The 16,281-nt window shown below is 43.5% G+C and overlaps 1 protein-coding gene across 1 annotated transcript; it reads right to left on the bottom strand.

Moving 5' to 3' along the window:
• Positions 1-209: 209 nt before the first annotated feature.
• On the bottom strand, positions 210-7,728 carry LOC136181261 (NLR family CARD domain-containing protein 3-like). Its single transcript, XM_065962153.1, has 8 exons — positions 7,621-7,728; positions 7,258-7,462; positions 5,329-7,132; positions 5,049-5,222; positions 4,780-4,953; positions 3,989-4,197; positions 3,717-3,869; positions 210-891 (listed from the first exon to the last, which is right to left on the bottom strand). Exons 1-8 carry the CDS (start codon positions 7,711-7,713, stop codon positions 296-298), a joined length of 3,408 nt encoding a protein of 1,135 aa, XP_065818225.1. The 5' UTR covers positions 7,714-7,728; the 3' UTR covers positions 210-295.
• Between the last annotated feature and the right edge of the window lie 8,553 nt (positions 7,729-16,281).

The following is a 16,281-nucleotide window of genomic DNA, read 5'->3' as shown; positions in this document are numbered from 1 at the left end:
GACACCTGAGAGACAAGTTTACCATTTGTAACAGATCTGGAGCCATGACTCCTCCTCCTGCTGCCAATATCAAGACAGCAGGAGGAGGACTTTAATTGTTTAATTGTCACTTGTTTTTTATTGGTGAGATCAGAACAATACAGACATTAAAGAAGGGGGTCCATTGTTTTGCTGTAATGTAGAACATTTAACCCCCATTACCACCCCCACCCCCCATTATCACACCCCCCAACCATGAAACAGACCAGCTGGACAGAGTGAACAGAGTCAGCTGATCTTCAGTCAGCAGTGTTTCTCAGACCGACAGACCACACAGAGACACTGAAGAACCACGAGACCATAACCCAAACCCAGGATAGAGAGGTTCAGTGAATGTGGTGTTGAAGGTGTGGAGGTGGATCAGTGTGTCAGAGGAGACTCTGTAGAAGGACAGAGAGCCAGCAGGACAGTCCACATACACTGCTACTCTGTGAGAGACAGAGGAGGAGGAGGAGGAGGAGGAGGAGATCTTTGTTCTTATGTGATTGTGACTGACATAGAAACCTCTATCAGAGCAGAACAGACTCCAGGACTGATCATTAAATCCAAACAAACATTCATCACTGTCTCCTCTCCTTCTGATTCCTCTGTAACTCACTGATACATCAACCTTTCCTCTCCACTCGACCTCCCAGTAACAGCGACCAGTCAGACCAGTCCTACACAGCAGCTGAAGACACCAGTTATCAAATCTGTCTGGATGATCAGGATATGACTGAAGCTCCTTCACACGTGTCACCTTCCTGTTGTTGTCAGACAGTTTCAGGTTTCTGTTCACTGTGTTTGTGTCCAGTTCCAGCTCACAGGCGTCTGATGGAGAGAACGAGACACAACACAGCTGCAGGTTATCATCTGTTCATTCATCAACAACTTTACTGACACTTACTGATAGGGGTGTAAAGGTACACGTACTCTGACCGGACTGTTTCGGTACAGAACTGATCCGAGTACGCGCGGAACAAAAGTGATTTAATCTGTGTTCCCACACGGACCGCAAAGCAGAAGCACACCTCAGGGTGGAGGAAGGCTGCGGCTGCTGGTATGGGACACAGCTTTTAGTTAGTAACTTGTAAAAAAGTTCAAACATAAACTGTGCAGATTAGTAGTTCCTCGAGTCCTGTTGGTCTGGACAGTTGCATATAACCGGGATGGAGTTCTTTTTACGGACTTACTATTAAGTTTTGTTTTCATTTTCAGCGATGATCCCGCTCAAACTAAGAGCAACAGGGGAGGGGGAGACGCGTCTGTGTGGGAGAATAACCTGCAGCATGAAAGAATGAACACCTCCCTCCCCATTCCCACAACAATGGACAAAGAGACGTTGACAAGATGAGAGTAGTGTGCCGTTGTTGTTCAGCGGACATCGGGTACGTCACAGGCAACACGTCCAACTTATTAAAGCACTTGAAAAGGCACCACGCGAACGTAAACATTAATGCAACTAGGAAAAAACAGACAGCCTTTTGCTAGTAATTCTAAACGGGCCAAAGCCATAAAAAATGCCATTGAAGTTCTTATATCGACAGAGGGAAATATTAATAGTTCTGAAACTACACTGTCCCAGATGTGATTAGGTTTATTATGTGCTCAAAGAGCATTCAAAAAAGTGTTGCCTTCATAAGCTAAAAGGTGGAAGTGTAATTTAAAATAAATATTTGTATATATAGGCTATATTAATGACTTCATTTCGATTTAAAATACTTTATTTCATTCATATCTTTTATTTATTGGAGACTCTTTTGGTTGAAGGAAGCAGCATAAGTTTATGTTTTTGTTTTTTACAATGTTTAATTTAAAATGTTATGAAAAAGTAACCTGAGCAGGTGTACAAGTCTGAACTGTCGATGCTGCACTTAGTCCAATGTGTAAAAGGGTTCCTAATAAAGAAAAAAGCATTGCATCAGGTCCCTTTACTGTAGTGAAAATGTACCAAACCGAAGCTTCAAAACTGAGAACTGTACCGAACTGAAATATTTGTGTACCGTTACACCCCTACTTACTGAGAGTCAATCAAACTTACAGTTCATATTCAGCACTGAATGATGTTTGACAGCACTGAAATGTAATAATCCACTTCTAATCAAGTTCAAATGGAGTTACCATGGCAGCCAGGAAGAATGGAGATCCAAATCAACAAACACATGCAGTGAATAAAGTCTGACTAATCAAAGTGCAGCACAAAGAATCTATGAACCATCTGCTGTCTCCAACTGTTCTGTCCTCAGAGGTCACATTCAGCACAAACAGGAGCCTCATTTCCACTTTCACTGTCACACACAATGTGATGGCAGCAGGAGTGTGCCACGTCCCTTTGTCCTGTCTAACTAGTTTTAAACTGTGTTTCTGAAGTCATGGAGACCATTTCTTTTCCATCAATCTAGGCTCTACAACATACATGTTTTTGTTTTAATTGAAATTTAACTGGACTGGATGAACAGATCGAAATCTAAAGAGACAGATGACAACTCAGTCCTTGTGAGTTTTTCTCTGCTTGTCTAAGGTGTAGGCCACGCCGTCCCGACCTCACCTGGCCACCTGGTGGCCTGCAGCTGACTTGTGTATTGTTGTTGGATGTTCCTGCTGGCCTGTACTATGGTGATCGTGGACTTTGCTGTGTGCCTTACTGTCTGCACAGCCAGAAGACGAGGAGGAGAGCTAGCTTATGTCTCTAAAGATATTCTGTTTCTATTTCATCACTGAATTCACGTCTGGATGTTTTTGAGGAGAGAACTTGATGTTGGAGACTCTGCATATTTACATGTTTATGAAAATGAACGTCAAATCAAAAATGATTTCTGCTGTTTTTAAAGTTGATGAGCTCCACGAGCTCGACTACGAGCAGCCGGCCAGCAGCCAACATCAAAATGTGAAATGTCACAAAAACTGCATGTTGTAAAATATACATTTCTGTTGGATGTGATGAATGTTGATTTTCTATTCACTGGATTATCACTTTTATTTCAGTTTACATTTTTTATTTCATATTTAAACTCTCATGAGTTTCCATCACCCTCACTTTTAACATCACTTTGTGTTACTTCCAGCCCTCATCCTGTTGTAGTTTGAAAGGTTTAATCATAACAGAAACACAATCTGGACAGCAGCAGGCACAAACCAATAGTTATCTAACCTCTGAATTTAGCCAAGTCATAAGATCATGTTCTGATACACAAGACACACACACACACATACACACACACACACACACACACACATATACACACACACTCTTTCCTGTTAAGAGACCAGTTGTCTGTCCAGGAAACTTCTAGGAAATGGTCTTCATATAGCACACATGTTGTAATTGCTCAGTGTGTTGATTGCCCATAAAAGGATGATTGGGATGTTATAAAAGTTCCGGTTGAGCGAGGACGCTGGCGTGTATGTCGCCGCTTCACGATCCGTGACAAAAATCGTGTTTCTTTTGTGCTATCTCCCTCCTACTTATCCTCTACTAACAGTCTGCAAACAGATCGACTTTGCTGCTGCTTTCAGTTTGTGTAAACTGACAGCTACTCACCATCTATGACGATCAGCTGTTAGCGCTAGCCGCCGATCAGCTGTTAGCTTCTCGCACAGCTATCAGGATATCCTCACCAGTCTGTGATCACTGGACCCTCGCCTGCCTTATTGGTGGACCGTCCTTCTTCGTCGGCCACGTCGGCTCCCTACCTGACTTGGGCCCGTCGCCCTGCGCCACCTGTTGGCTACCGCTGGCTGCCGCTTCCCCCCTACTCTGGCTCGGCTGCTGGCGGTGAAGAGGCCTGCCTGACAACCAGACTGCCGGCTGCTGCTCTCCTGCTCAGATTGTGTCCAGACGGGTCCCCCGTCTGCCACAAAATTGGTCCTTTCCTTATCCTGGTTTGGCTCTCATTCCTGCGGTTTTCCTGGCGCCCGGCTGGCGCCCGGCTGGCGCCCGGCTGGCATCAGACAAGAAGCAGAGTTCATCATTCAGAAACAGTGAGACAGCTTCTGTGTGTCTGTCTGTACCTCAGTGTCTCCAGTCTGCAGTGTGGATCCTCCAGTCCAGCAGACAGCAGCTTCTCTCCTCGTTCTCCTGGATGATTGTAGCTCAGGTCCAGATGTCTCAGGGGGGAGGAGCTTAGAGCTGAGGCCAGAGACGCACAACCTTCTTCTGTGATCAGACAGTTTGACAGACTACACACACACACACACACACACACACGCGCGCACGCACACACACACACACACACATAAAAACCAACACACACACCCACACACACGCACACACACACACACAACATGCTTAACATCCATTGGTCCATTCTTCTCTGTTTTACCAGTAACATCCCGTCATAACCATGCAGCTGAACAGAATAGACTTCATAATCTCATACTAATCAATATTTACTCTGGTGACAAATAGTGAAGGTAAGACAGAGCGTGAGATAAACACACAGACTGCTTTGACATCAGCAGTGATGTAGAAACAGTTCTGAACTGTTTCATCTGAAATAAAGATTCTTTAGTTCTTTATGTTCCAAACATTATCCATGGTTTGTTTGTTGGTGGGGAAAGAACTTCATATTTAACTTTCTTTATTCCAGTCCAGCTTCCTCAGACTAAAAGACTGAGAGCTATAGAACGAGCTCAGAGCTTTACAGCTTTAATGTGGAAACATACAGGAAAACTTTAAACCACCACCAAGACCCATTTAATAAATGATTCATCAAGAAAACGTGATCTTAGATGAATAATGTGGATCAGCAGCACACTAACCTGAGAGTGTCCAGTCTACAGAGTGGACTCTTTAGTCCAGTAGACAGCAGCTTCACTCCTGAATCATGCAGGTTGTTGTTGCTCAGGTCCAGCTCTCTCAGACTAGAGGACTGGGAGCTGAGGACTGAGGACAGAGCTTCACAGCTTCTCTCTGAGAGGTTACAACCACTCAGCCTGAAGAGGATATGTTTGGTAAGTTAATCAAAATATCAAATAAACTAAGTACATTTAAGCTTATTGGGTAAACTTTCACATGAATAAGTCCTTACCTGAGCGTTTCCAGTGAACAGTGTAGAGTCTTTAAACCACTACACAGCAGCTTCACTTCTGAATCCTGCAGGTTGTTGTTGCTCAGGTCCAGCTCTCTCAGACTAGAGGATTGGGAGCTGAGGACTGAGGACAGAGCTTCACAGCTTCTCTCTGAGAGGTTACAGCCACTCAGCCTGAAGAGGATTCAGAAGAACACAAATGAAAGCAATTACAAACTATAGTTGTTATTTCTGAATGAAGATAACTACAGTTAACCTGGATAGTTATGTGAGCACGTACAGAGCTTTGTTTGAAGCTTTGATCACAGGCAGCAGCCTCAGAAGAGCCTCCTCTGAAGCAGAGTATTTTTTCAGGTCAAACACGTCCAGATCTTTTTCTGATGACAGTAAGATGAAGACCAGAGCTGACCACTGAGCAGGAGACAGTTTATCTGTGGAGAGACGTCCTGATCTCAGGGACAGTTGGATCTCCTCCACTAGAGAACGATCATTCAGTTCATTCAGACAGTGGAACAGATTGATGCTTTTCTCTGCAGACAGATCCTCACTGATCTTCTCCTTGATGTACTTGACTGTTTTCTGATTGGTCTGTGAGCCACTTCCTGTGTGTGTTAACAGACCTTGTATGAGATTCTGATTGGTCTCTAGAGAAAGACCGAGGAGGAAGCGAAGGAACAAGTCCAGGTGTCCATTAGGACTCTGTAAGGCCTGGTCCACAGCACTCTGATATAAATGTGTTGGGTTAGGTTTTTCTCTGAATCCTTTAGACCACCTGGATGTTGTTTGTTCTTTTGACATCAGATTGACTCCAGAGTTGATGAAGGTCAGATGGACATGAAGAGCAGCCAGAAACTCCTGAACACTCAGATGGATGAAGCAGAACACCTTGTCCTGGTACAGTCCTCTCTCCTCTTTAAAGATCTGTGTGAACACTCCTGAGTACACTGAGGCTGCTCTGATATCGATGCCACACTCTGTCAGGTCTGAGTCATAGAAGATCAGGTTTCCTTTCTGCAGCTGCTCAAAAGCCAGTTTTCCCAGAGACTCAATCATCTTCCTGCTCTCTGGACTCCAGTGTGGATCTGTCTCAGCTCCTCCATCATACTTGATGTTCTTCAGTTTGGACTGAATCACCAGGAAGTGGATGTACATCTCAGTCAGGGTCTTGGGCAGCTCTCCTCCCTCTCTGGTCTTCAGCACATCCTCCAGAACTGTAGCAGTGATCCAGCAGAAGACTGGGATGTGGCACATGATGTGGAGGCTTCTGGATGTCTTGATGTGGGGGATGATTCTGTCGGCTTGCTCCTCATTTCTGAACCTCTTCCTGAAGTACTCCTCCTTCTGTGGGTCAGTGAACCCTCTGACCTCTGTCACCATGTCAACACACTCAGGAGGGATCTGATTGGCTGCTGCAGGTCTTGTAGTTATCCAGAGGTGAGCAGAGGGAAGCAGTTTCCCCCTGATGAGGTTAGTCAGCAGCACATCCACTGAGGTGGACTCTGTGACATCAGTCAGGGTCTCGTTGTTTTTAAAGTCCAGAGGAAGTCGACACTCATCCAGACCGTCAAAGATGAACACAAAATGGAACTCTTCAAACATGCAGATTCCTGCTTCTTTGGTTTCAGGAAAGAAGTGATGAACAAGTTCCACCAAGCTGAACTTTTTCTCTTTCAGCACATTCAGCTCTCTGAAAGTGAATGGAAATGTGAAGTGTATGTCCTGGTTGTCTTTGTCTTCAGCCCAGTCCAGAGTGAACTTCTGTGTTAAGACTGTTTTCCCGATGCCAGCCACTCCCTTTGTCATCACTCTTCTGATTGGTTCATCTCTTCCAGGTGAGACTTTAAAGATGTCTTCTTGTCTGATGGTTGTTTCTGGTCTGTGTGGTTTCCTGGATGCTGTTTCAATCTGTCTGACCTCATGTTCATCATTGACCTCTCCAGTCCCTCCCTCTGTGATGTAGAGCTCTGTGTAGATCTGGTTCAGAAGGGTTGGGTTTCCTGCTTTAGCAATCCCCTCAAACACACACTGGAACTTCTCCTTCAGGTTAGATTTGAGTTTTTGTTGGCACACTGCACCAAACGTTCCTGAATAAAGATAGAACTGAAATCAATGAACAGATCCTGATATAGATGACATGACTATCTGAGTTTGGAACTTTAAACCTCTTTGTCCTTTTTCTAAAATACTAAATCTGTTAAAATGTTCTTACTGCTCTGCAGACAGTCAGCCAGCTCCTCCTGCTTCATTATCCTCAGGAAGTGAAGAGTGATCTTCAAAAATGCCTCTTTACAGCTTCTCCCCTGCTCTTCATCCTCACTCTGACTCTCTAAGCATTCTGGGTAATCTGGACTCAGAACCCTCTGGACTCTCTTCAGCTCGTTCTTCACAAAGGTGATGATGTTCTCCTCCAGCAGCTGGAACAGAAGGAGACACTGGATATTTAATATAAACTGGTAGAACTCAACATGTGGTTCATCTGTCAGTCTGAAGGTCAGCTGGTCTAAACAGAACAATAACTTAGCATTAAATTATTGTAATGGTAGTGTATTAATTAACAGTGTGTTGAACACACCATAAAGATGGAGTCCAGGTCTGTTGGATTCTGCTGGTCTGATTGATCTCTGTGAACGTTGGAGCTCTCCTGTTGAACTCTGTGACAGGACATATTACACAAGAAAACAACGAGATATATATAATGAAACTCTGAGCTAAGATATGAGTCTTAAAACAACAGAGACAGAACATAAACTTAATTTTTAATTCTCACCTTCCATCAGGGGCTGCTACGTGCTACGTACTACAGGTGAGTGTATTGCATAATTTCCTGTTCTCCGCTGTATTGTGTTGTTCAGCGCTGATCGTTAGAGCTAAAAGCTAAAAGCTAAATGCTTAATTGTTAATTTTGCCTAGTTTCTTACGACCGTTGTTTCCAACACACTGTACGTTCAGACAAACAGAAGTAATCGAAAAGCATTCTTTCTCTCTAGTGACAAACCTGCTTAAAAGTTTTGTTTATTTTAGCTACCTACTCTTAGCTTAGTTTAGCAGTTAGCTTTATTTACAATGGCTTTGTTTTTTGTCTTTCCCTCTCCTGCTCTCTCCTGCTCTACGTGTCATATGTTAAGTTACTCCTCGTCCTCCTTTAGTGATAATCTAAGAAATGTAGTTTATTTTTAGCTTTGGAGGCGAGGGTGTCTGAGTTAGAGAGATGGCTCTGCACAGCTGAGTCAGAGTCATCGTATGCAGCAGTAGTTAGCCAGCCACCTGTAGCCGGTGCGGGCCGACATATTTTTTTAACAGTTTTTATCACTCTCCTCCAGGTGCAATAGAACGTACAGTTAACAAACGGCACATTACCCCTGAAATAGCCACAACTCTTACATAACATCTTACAGAAATACCACCTTACCATCATCCTGTGAACAACTTGTTACCGATTTTAATTATAAACTGAGGACAGTGCTTGATGCCTGCTCTCCAATCACAACCAAGACAGTAAAAACAAAAAAGGTCGTTCCATGGAAAAACAATGCGACCAATGCACTTGAGAGACTGCAGACTGCAAAACAGAAATAGAAATTGATAACAAATATACTTGTAGAAGCAATAAAAGACTACAACAAAGCCATCCGAAAATCAAGGCAAGAATATTTCTCAAACCTGATAAACAGCCCCAGACATCTTTTCAGGACAATAGATTCTCTGTTACACCCCACAACCAATAACAGCTCAGTGCTCTCAGGATCTTTTAAAAAAATAATAATAATAATTCTAGTCTTCTAGTTAACCCTCGACCAAGGCTGAATTTTTCTTCTTTTCAAAGCCTTGTTCTTAGTCTTTCACATCCAGTCTCAAGAACCTTTCAGCCAGTTCTAGTTGTTGTAGTTTGCCGCCCTCCTGGCCCATATTCTGAATTTCTATCTGAATTTGCAGAATTCTTATCAAATGTATTCCTTAGCAGTGATAGAATAATTGTTGTAGGTGACTTCAATATCCATGTGGATGTTGATAATGATAGCCTTAGCACAGCTTTCATGTCATTATTAGACTCTATTGGTTTCACCCAGGGTGTAAACGAACCTACTCATCGTTTTAACCACACCCTGGATCTTTAATCAGGTTGTTCCAGTTTAAACTGGCAGATGGATAATCAGTAATCAGGAGGCAGAGGTGAAGTTCTCCACAGTTCTCTTTGTTTCTATTAGAACAGTATCTCACTCAGAATACAGCCAACACTGTGTCTGTCCTCAAATTCTTTAGACTGATGAAAGTAAAGTGAACAGAAGGTGACTTAAACATAAACACAGCTCAGAAAGATGCTGTGGTTAGTAACTGAGATTTACAGATCGTAACATGCAGTAATATGATCTAACAGAGAGAGAGCGAGAGAGAGAGAGAGAGAGAGAGAGAGAGAGAGAGGGAGAGGGAGGGAGGGAGATATAGGAGCTCAAGGTGCCAGCTCCCCCAGTAGTCTAAGCCTATAGCAGCATAACTAGGAGCTGGTCTACAGCAGCGCCAGCCCTGACTATAAAATGTATAGTTACTTTTAAGTCTTTAAAATGGACGTGCAGAAGCAGACTCTCAGTGAATGAAATCTGATATTGTGGACAGTATGTCTGTTTGTTTTGGTCATCATTGGGAGTGAGGAAGGAGAGGACTTTCATTCTACCTGAGGGAAAAACAAAAATGTTCATTCAATAAAAATGCTTTAATTGGGGTGCTGGTAGCCTAGTGGTTAGTGTGAGTGTCCCATGCAGGGAGACTGTAGCCCTCCAAGCGGGGGGCTCAGGTTCAAATCCGACCTGTGGCTCCTTTCCTGCATGCCATTCCCCATTCTCTCTCTCCTTGATTTCCGACTCTATCTACTGTCCCGTCTCTAAATAACGGAACAAAAAGCCCAAAAATAAATCTTTCCTCAGATTTGTCTCTTTTTAAGGTTTGGCCTATTATTTTGACTTTGTCTAAGAATATTTAGCTTCTTTCTAGTAGGGCTGTGTTTACCTTAAAGTCATAAAGTCCATCACACTGTCAGCTGGTTCTGTGTCAGGCAGGTTAAGTTCTGACAGGGTCAGGGAAATAGGGCGCAGGGAAGGACCCAAATGCAGAAAAAATGGACTCACAGCTGCAATAAAATGATTCTTTTCCACATTTTACAGCCTTCAGGCAGGTCAGGGTTCAAGAACAAAAACACAAGATAGAACCAAAGCACACAATGATCATGAAGTGGTAAGAAAACAAAATAAAGGTGATGAGGAAAATGAAGACAGGTGAGTAGAGTAGAAGGGAAGGTCTGGGCTATTGAAACCTAGAAGAGAAGGAGGTGAATTCTGAGGACCTCTGGTGGAGAAGTAGGAGAAACAGGAGAAAAGTACGAGTCCTGGGAGAGGTGAACATGGACTGAAGACTGAGAGTGATGTAAATGGCTGAGGATGAAAGAGTGAGCCTACAGAAAAGCAGAACAGAGCTCTTTGTCAATTTCAGATCTCACCTTCCATCAGCAGGACGTCCATCTTTAAAGTTAATAACGCGATCTATAGACCGGTCACTCTTCATGGACACACAGCTGGGTCCAGGAGAGTCTGGTCTCTGTTCCTGCATCCTGATACAAACAAACAACATTATCAGTTACTGTGAGCAGCAGATGAGACAGTGATGATGATGATGATGATGATGATGATGATGATGATGATGATGTTGATGAAGGTGGAGAGATGTGAGTGTTGAGCTGTGACATGGAGAAGACTCATGGACAGTTAGAGATCCTCACCTCAGAGCTTCATGTTCCTCACACAGAGAGGTTTTAGAGGGAGGGACTCCCTCCTCTGTGTCCTCACACTGATCCATAGCAGAGCGCCCCCTGCTGGGAGAGCTGCACTCTGAGAAGAATGATCAATAAACAGTTATTACATCTTCATATAAAACTTCATCAGAGTCTTCACAGTTAAACTTGTCCTCCATGGAGCTTGAGTGGGACAAAAATAAGCAGTCCTGTATTTGGACTGGACCCTCCAATCTGTCCTGTGATCCATGAACACACCATCCTTTCAGCCCCTTGATATGCAAACACTGCAGTATCCCCCAAAACCACCATGAAGCTTTTGACTGACTTCCTGGTGATCACACACTTCTCTCCCCTCCACCTGTGGCTGCATGTTAATACTACTGCTGCAGAAGAATATGTTAAAACTAGGGATGCATCGATTATGGATATGACTTCCAGATTATAGTCTGTGTAGGAGCCATGTTTAGGAGAATGAAGAGTAAGACACAAATTGTTCCAGCAGGTGTCACCTTTGGGTTAAGGTGATACTCTTTATAGGTAGGAACTTTCACTTGGTTTTCAGGTGTTGCTGGACGGAAAAGGGAAAATCCACCGTTGATTATATTTGAAAGTTTTATTTCAACGATCTTAAAGAACACCAACAAAAAGACGGGTGTATAGACAAAACGAGCTCGCAAACATAAACAAAGACTGGGATCCAGACATCTTCACACTCCCACGGTTGAAAAACAGTGTGGCTTTCACTAATTCCCTATCCCCCTTCACCTGTGTCTCCCTTTTCTCCCTACCTGTGGCTGTACTAATTACCACATGTGCCCAGGTGCGCAGGTGACGTAGCAGCAGACAACATTTCCATAACTTACCACCCAGCCACACAATAACACACATCAAAGTGGCTACAACAGTTATTACGGCTCACTGTTACTGATGAGAGTAGAGGAGGATTCCTCCTCACTTAGTTACCACATTGAAGATTCAAGAGAAGAATCATTCATGAGCGACATTGATGATAAGTCACCAGCTGCCCACCACACACCTCTGCTACAGTGAGCCCAGCTTCGTTCATAGCCTCACCTACGGCACCAGAGAAGAAAGTAGTTTCAACGTATGCTGGAGTAAGATGCCCTCAAGTACAAGAAAGTGATTGGATACTGAGAAGAGGCCGTCTGCAGCAGAGAGAGGTTACTAGGATTGCTGAAATACTGACTGCATGTGTCACAAGGCAGAAGTGTTGCTTTTATGATTCATAAACTGCACATTCTTTTACGCAGGTTTTTATAATTTGGGTTTTATTCATGCTGTGTTTGAATAAAATAAATAAATATGTGATATTTGTGATTTGGTTTTATTGATTGTTGTGTTTTTTTCAATACTCTTGGTTTTATGTTTATAGAATGAGTTAACTTTCTGCCTTGGGGAGACTAATGACAGATTATCTGCTCCTGTGAAGCTTTGTTTATTTGATGGACAGTTTGTCTGCTCAATGCGGAGCAAGAACAGAGCCGCCTCGTCCAATCAGAGGCCGAGGGGAGGGGCAAAAACAAAGAAACACAGAAGAAAAGACAGCAGAAGGGCAGAGGGAACCGCACGGAACAGGCGCATGCTCAGTGTAGTAGTCGGGTTGGACAGCACCTTAACAAACTCATGGTTAAGAGTTTGAAAGTAAGATTAGATGAAGAATCTGCTGATTTAACACAGGAAAAGTTCCGGTTGTCGCCCGCTCTGGCCCCGGGTATACACCTAACTATGCCCGCTGACTTCACTAGCTTCACGTTTCGGACTATGGAGTCTCCAATAATCAGAGTTTTATTCTCAGCCGGTGTGTCGCTGAGTGGGGAAAATTAGTTTGAAACGTGAAGTGGTTGGTGGGGAACCGTGTGCTTCGATTCTCGACTATGCTTCCCTCGGACAGTAACCCAGCCACCTCTATTTAAATGTTCCACATTACAGAAGAAAACATCAATACTTATGTTTTGTTTGAGATTATTATATTATTTCTTAATATTGCTGTTCAAGGTCATAGAAACTTTGACACAGGTTATGAGAGAGAGAGAGAGAGAGAGAGAGAGAGGGGGGAGAGAGAGAGAGAGAGAGAGAGGGGAGGGGGGAGAGAGAGAGGGGAGGGGAGGGGGGGAGAGAGAGAGGGGAGGGGGGAGAGAGAGAGAGAGGGGAGGGGAGGGGAGGGGGGAGAGAGAGAGAGAGAGAGAGGGGAGGGGGGAGGGGAGGGGGGGGGGGAGAGAGAGAGAGAGAGGGGAGGGGGGAGAGAGAGAGAGAGAGAGAGAGAGAGAGGGGAGGGGGGAGAGAGAGAGAGAGAGAGAGAGAGAGAGAGAGAGAGAGAGGGGAGGGGGGGAGAGCCAGGGGAGAGAGAGAGAGAGAGAGAGAGAGAGAGAGAGAGAGAGAGAGCCACAGCACAGTTGTCACTCGTTAAGGTTCATCACAGATAAAACCTGCTCACATGAATAAGTTGTCACAAACAAACAGAGTGTCTTTGATGCTGTAGCGCCTGCAGAGTCAGAACTCCTTTGTACACACCTCCATTCATTGCTTCCTCCGTCATCCACCCACATTCATCTCACACTCCAATGAAAAACCGTCCAAACTGAATCCGTCCTCCAGGAAAGGCATTTGTAGAGGTGCAAGTCACCGGTGATCGAGGCGGACAGTCATTGGAAAAAAGTCAGTGAAGGAGAAGGTTACCTCGGCATAGAGCGTGTTTGAAAGTTCGTGTATGGCCGTTTGTTAAAATCTTGGTCGCTGGAGGTCCGTTGCTGTCAGGCCCGGCTACCTGTTGGATTTGTTTATTTCCCTGTTCCTGGTGGATCAGCTGTTCCCTGGAGTCAGGAGATGCCAGAGGAGAAAAGCCCAACTCTGACTCTTGACTACTGAGTGACTTAAAAACTTGGGTACCGTGAGTACCTGCTGTGTCTTTTGTTTCTTTGTCTTTTGATTGTTGCTCCGCGAAGAGAGACGCTGGTTTTCTTTTCACTTTGTTTCCTTATTTGTTTTCGAGGCCCGCGGTAAAACCCGGAGCGGAGTTTTTGTTTTGTAGTTTGAACATTGAACTGAACTGTGGGTTGTGGGTTACCGGAGCAGACTTTTGCCGGAAGGGACTGAACTTTGAGTTACAAACACAGACTGTGAAACACGCACACACAGTGTTCACATTCATTTTGTTGCAGTGTGGTTGATGCCTGTGATAATATATATATTTGAAATCCCATTGTTGTTTTGCTTGATTGTTTGTCGCTCTTGCTTGGCTCCTGTTTTGTGCAGGTTGACTATTTTCTTGTTTGCATTTAATTTTTAATTGTCAGACTTGACTCTGACTGGCACCCCAAAATTAAAACCTTGTCAAAACCGCTACAATGCAAAGACCAAAGTCACCTTCAGGTATTTTAGTATTAGGCATTATAAAATGATAACATGTTTCCAAACCAACAGACTTGAATTGATCCTTCAGCGTTGATCACTGCAGTCTGATCAGCTCCGTGTGGAGTGCTCGTTCTTCAACTAAGTAAACTCAGTTAAACGACTTCTGATATGAGCCTGGCAGTCCGTTCTTCTACTTGTCCGCACTATCGTAATCTAACTCTGTCACTGACGTTTTATGCGTCATGAATCTGTTTCATCTCCGTGCGTAATTCAAGGAAGAATTTTAGCGCTGCTCCACGGTTAAACCAGCGGACCTCTGTATGATCGGACAGCCTGTGCGTGATATCGTTTTTGGATAAGAATGAAATGTTCGGGGTTCGGTATGACAATACCTAAATCACCAAGGATTTGCCTGTTAGGGGATCAAACTGAATTGACCAAATTTAAGCAATGGATGGAATTTATGTCAGTAATCTATAATGAAGGTGAGAACTTCCAGAGGTTATGGGGCCACTTTTTTGCTTATACATGTAGTACCATTGGTGCATTGTAATGATAAAGATGTGGTACTGTGTATACTGTGGTTACTGAATTGTTATTTTGGTTCCAATTATGTACTCAGTTGTTATGGGACTTTGGGCATACTATTGTACAACAACAATGCTGTCTGTTTTGTTTGTTGAATGTTAAATTAAAATAAAAAGTTGAATTACAAAAATATAATGAAATGTTCAGTAATAGTTATATTTTTACAGTCTGATGAAAGCTGGTGATAAAGGCGCAACAGCAGTCTACTGCATTTAGAAGTGATGTCGCACTGAAACTTTTAGGTGATCAACACAACACGTTCACCTCTGAGTGACCTAAAAATGAACCATCTGTAATTAAAATCAGTTAATATTCATTTTAATTTACTGTTTTTACAATAACCAGAGGTAAAATAAGTCTATCATCAGGCTCAACGCCGGTGTCCACAACCTACACTTAGTCTGGATGTGAGGAGACGGTCTGGGCCGTTACACAGGACAGAGAGGATTGTTTTTTATTTGCACGAGCCGCTCTTTGTGGCTCACTCCATAGGAAGCTTTGTGATTATCAGCCAAAACTTTTGTTTTCCATCAGTCAAGACAGGAGAAACTGGTAAGAAGTGTGAACAGAGCTGAAGACCGTCAGGATGAGCGCGCAGTGCAGCGGTGTGCCTGTCCTTAAGTCCCGTGGCTCTGATACAATTCTGGCAACTTGTGAGCAAATAAAACTAAATAAATATCTCCCCTTCGATCTCTCTTGAAAACCTGCATTCTGTGTCACCTCTCTCAGGTGTTCAGCCTGTTTGCTGATTAGGGTAATGCAGGAGCAGCTCGTGCGCTCGGCCACTCGTCTTTTTTATGATAGGCCTTCTCCCTGCTGAGAAGATAGTTCAAAGTGCCCCAATTAAGTAATTTTTGTGTCATGATATCAACCTTTACGTTGCTCATTATACATAATATAATGAGGGGGAAATAAGTATTACAAATATTTAATTTATAAAAAATCTCAAAATATGTTTTTATACATTTCCCCCTTCTTCCCAAAACGTCTCGCGGGCCGTATGAAACCTGCTGTCGGGCCGGATACGGCACGCGGGCCGTATGTTTGACATCCCTGATCTAAACAATGAAAGACTAAATGAAGAAATAAGCTCATAATAAATCAAACTAAGTTTGTAAGCTGTTTGTATTGTTGACTGCTAAATAAACATGTGCTGGTGAACAACTAATAACCTGAGTGATATTACCCCTTTGTGGCTCTTGCCATCACAGAGACATAGTAGATCAAATGAAGGGTTCCATTTTTTTCAGTCCACCAGAAACTGTCCGTCCAGGCAAACATCAATGGCGTCCATATCAGTTTCTGAAATGCAAAGTAAGTGACTCTATAATTCACTTAGCAGACTCTTTTATCCAAAGTGACGTACATCAGAGAGTAAGAACAACACAAGCAAGGATCTAGAAAAAAGGGAACAATGTCAGTAAGAGCAAACGATCAGCTTTGAGTCCGATTGGACACACAGGTGCTGACAGGAAGTGACCAGAAGCAAAG

This window comes from Labrus bergylta, chromosome 2 (assembly GCF_963930695.1).
Source record: "Labrus bergylta chromosome 2, fLabBer1.1, whole genome shotgun sequence".
NCBI classification, from domain to species: Eukaryota; Metazoa; Chordata; class Actinopteri; order Labriformes; family Labridae; genus Labrus; species Labrus bergylta.
This window is presented reverse-complemented; position numbering and strand designations above follow the sequence as displayed.

Coding starts and splice junctions, on each gene's coding strand:
- LOC136181261 (XM_065962153.1), bottom strand. CDS start 7,713: ATGTCCTGTCACAGAGTTCAACAGGAGAGCTCCAACGTTCACAGAGAT. Junction 7,133..7,257: donor GGCTGACTGTCTGCAGAGCA/GTAAGAACATTT, acceptor ATCTTTATTCAG/GAACGTTTGGTGCAGTGTGC. Junction 892..3,716: donor GCGCAGGGCGACGGGCCCAA/GTCAGGTAGGGA, acceptor ATGAATGAACAG/ATGATAACCTGCAGCTGTGT.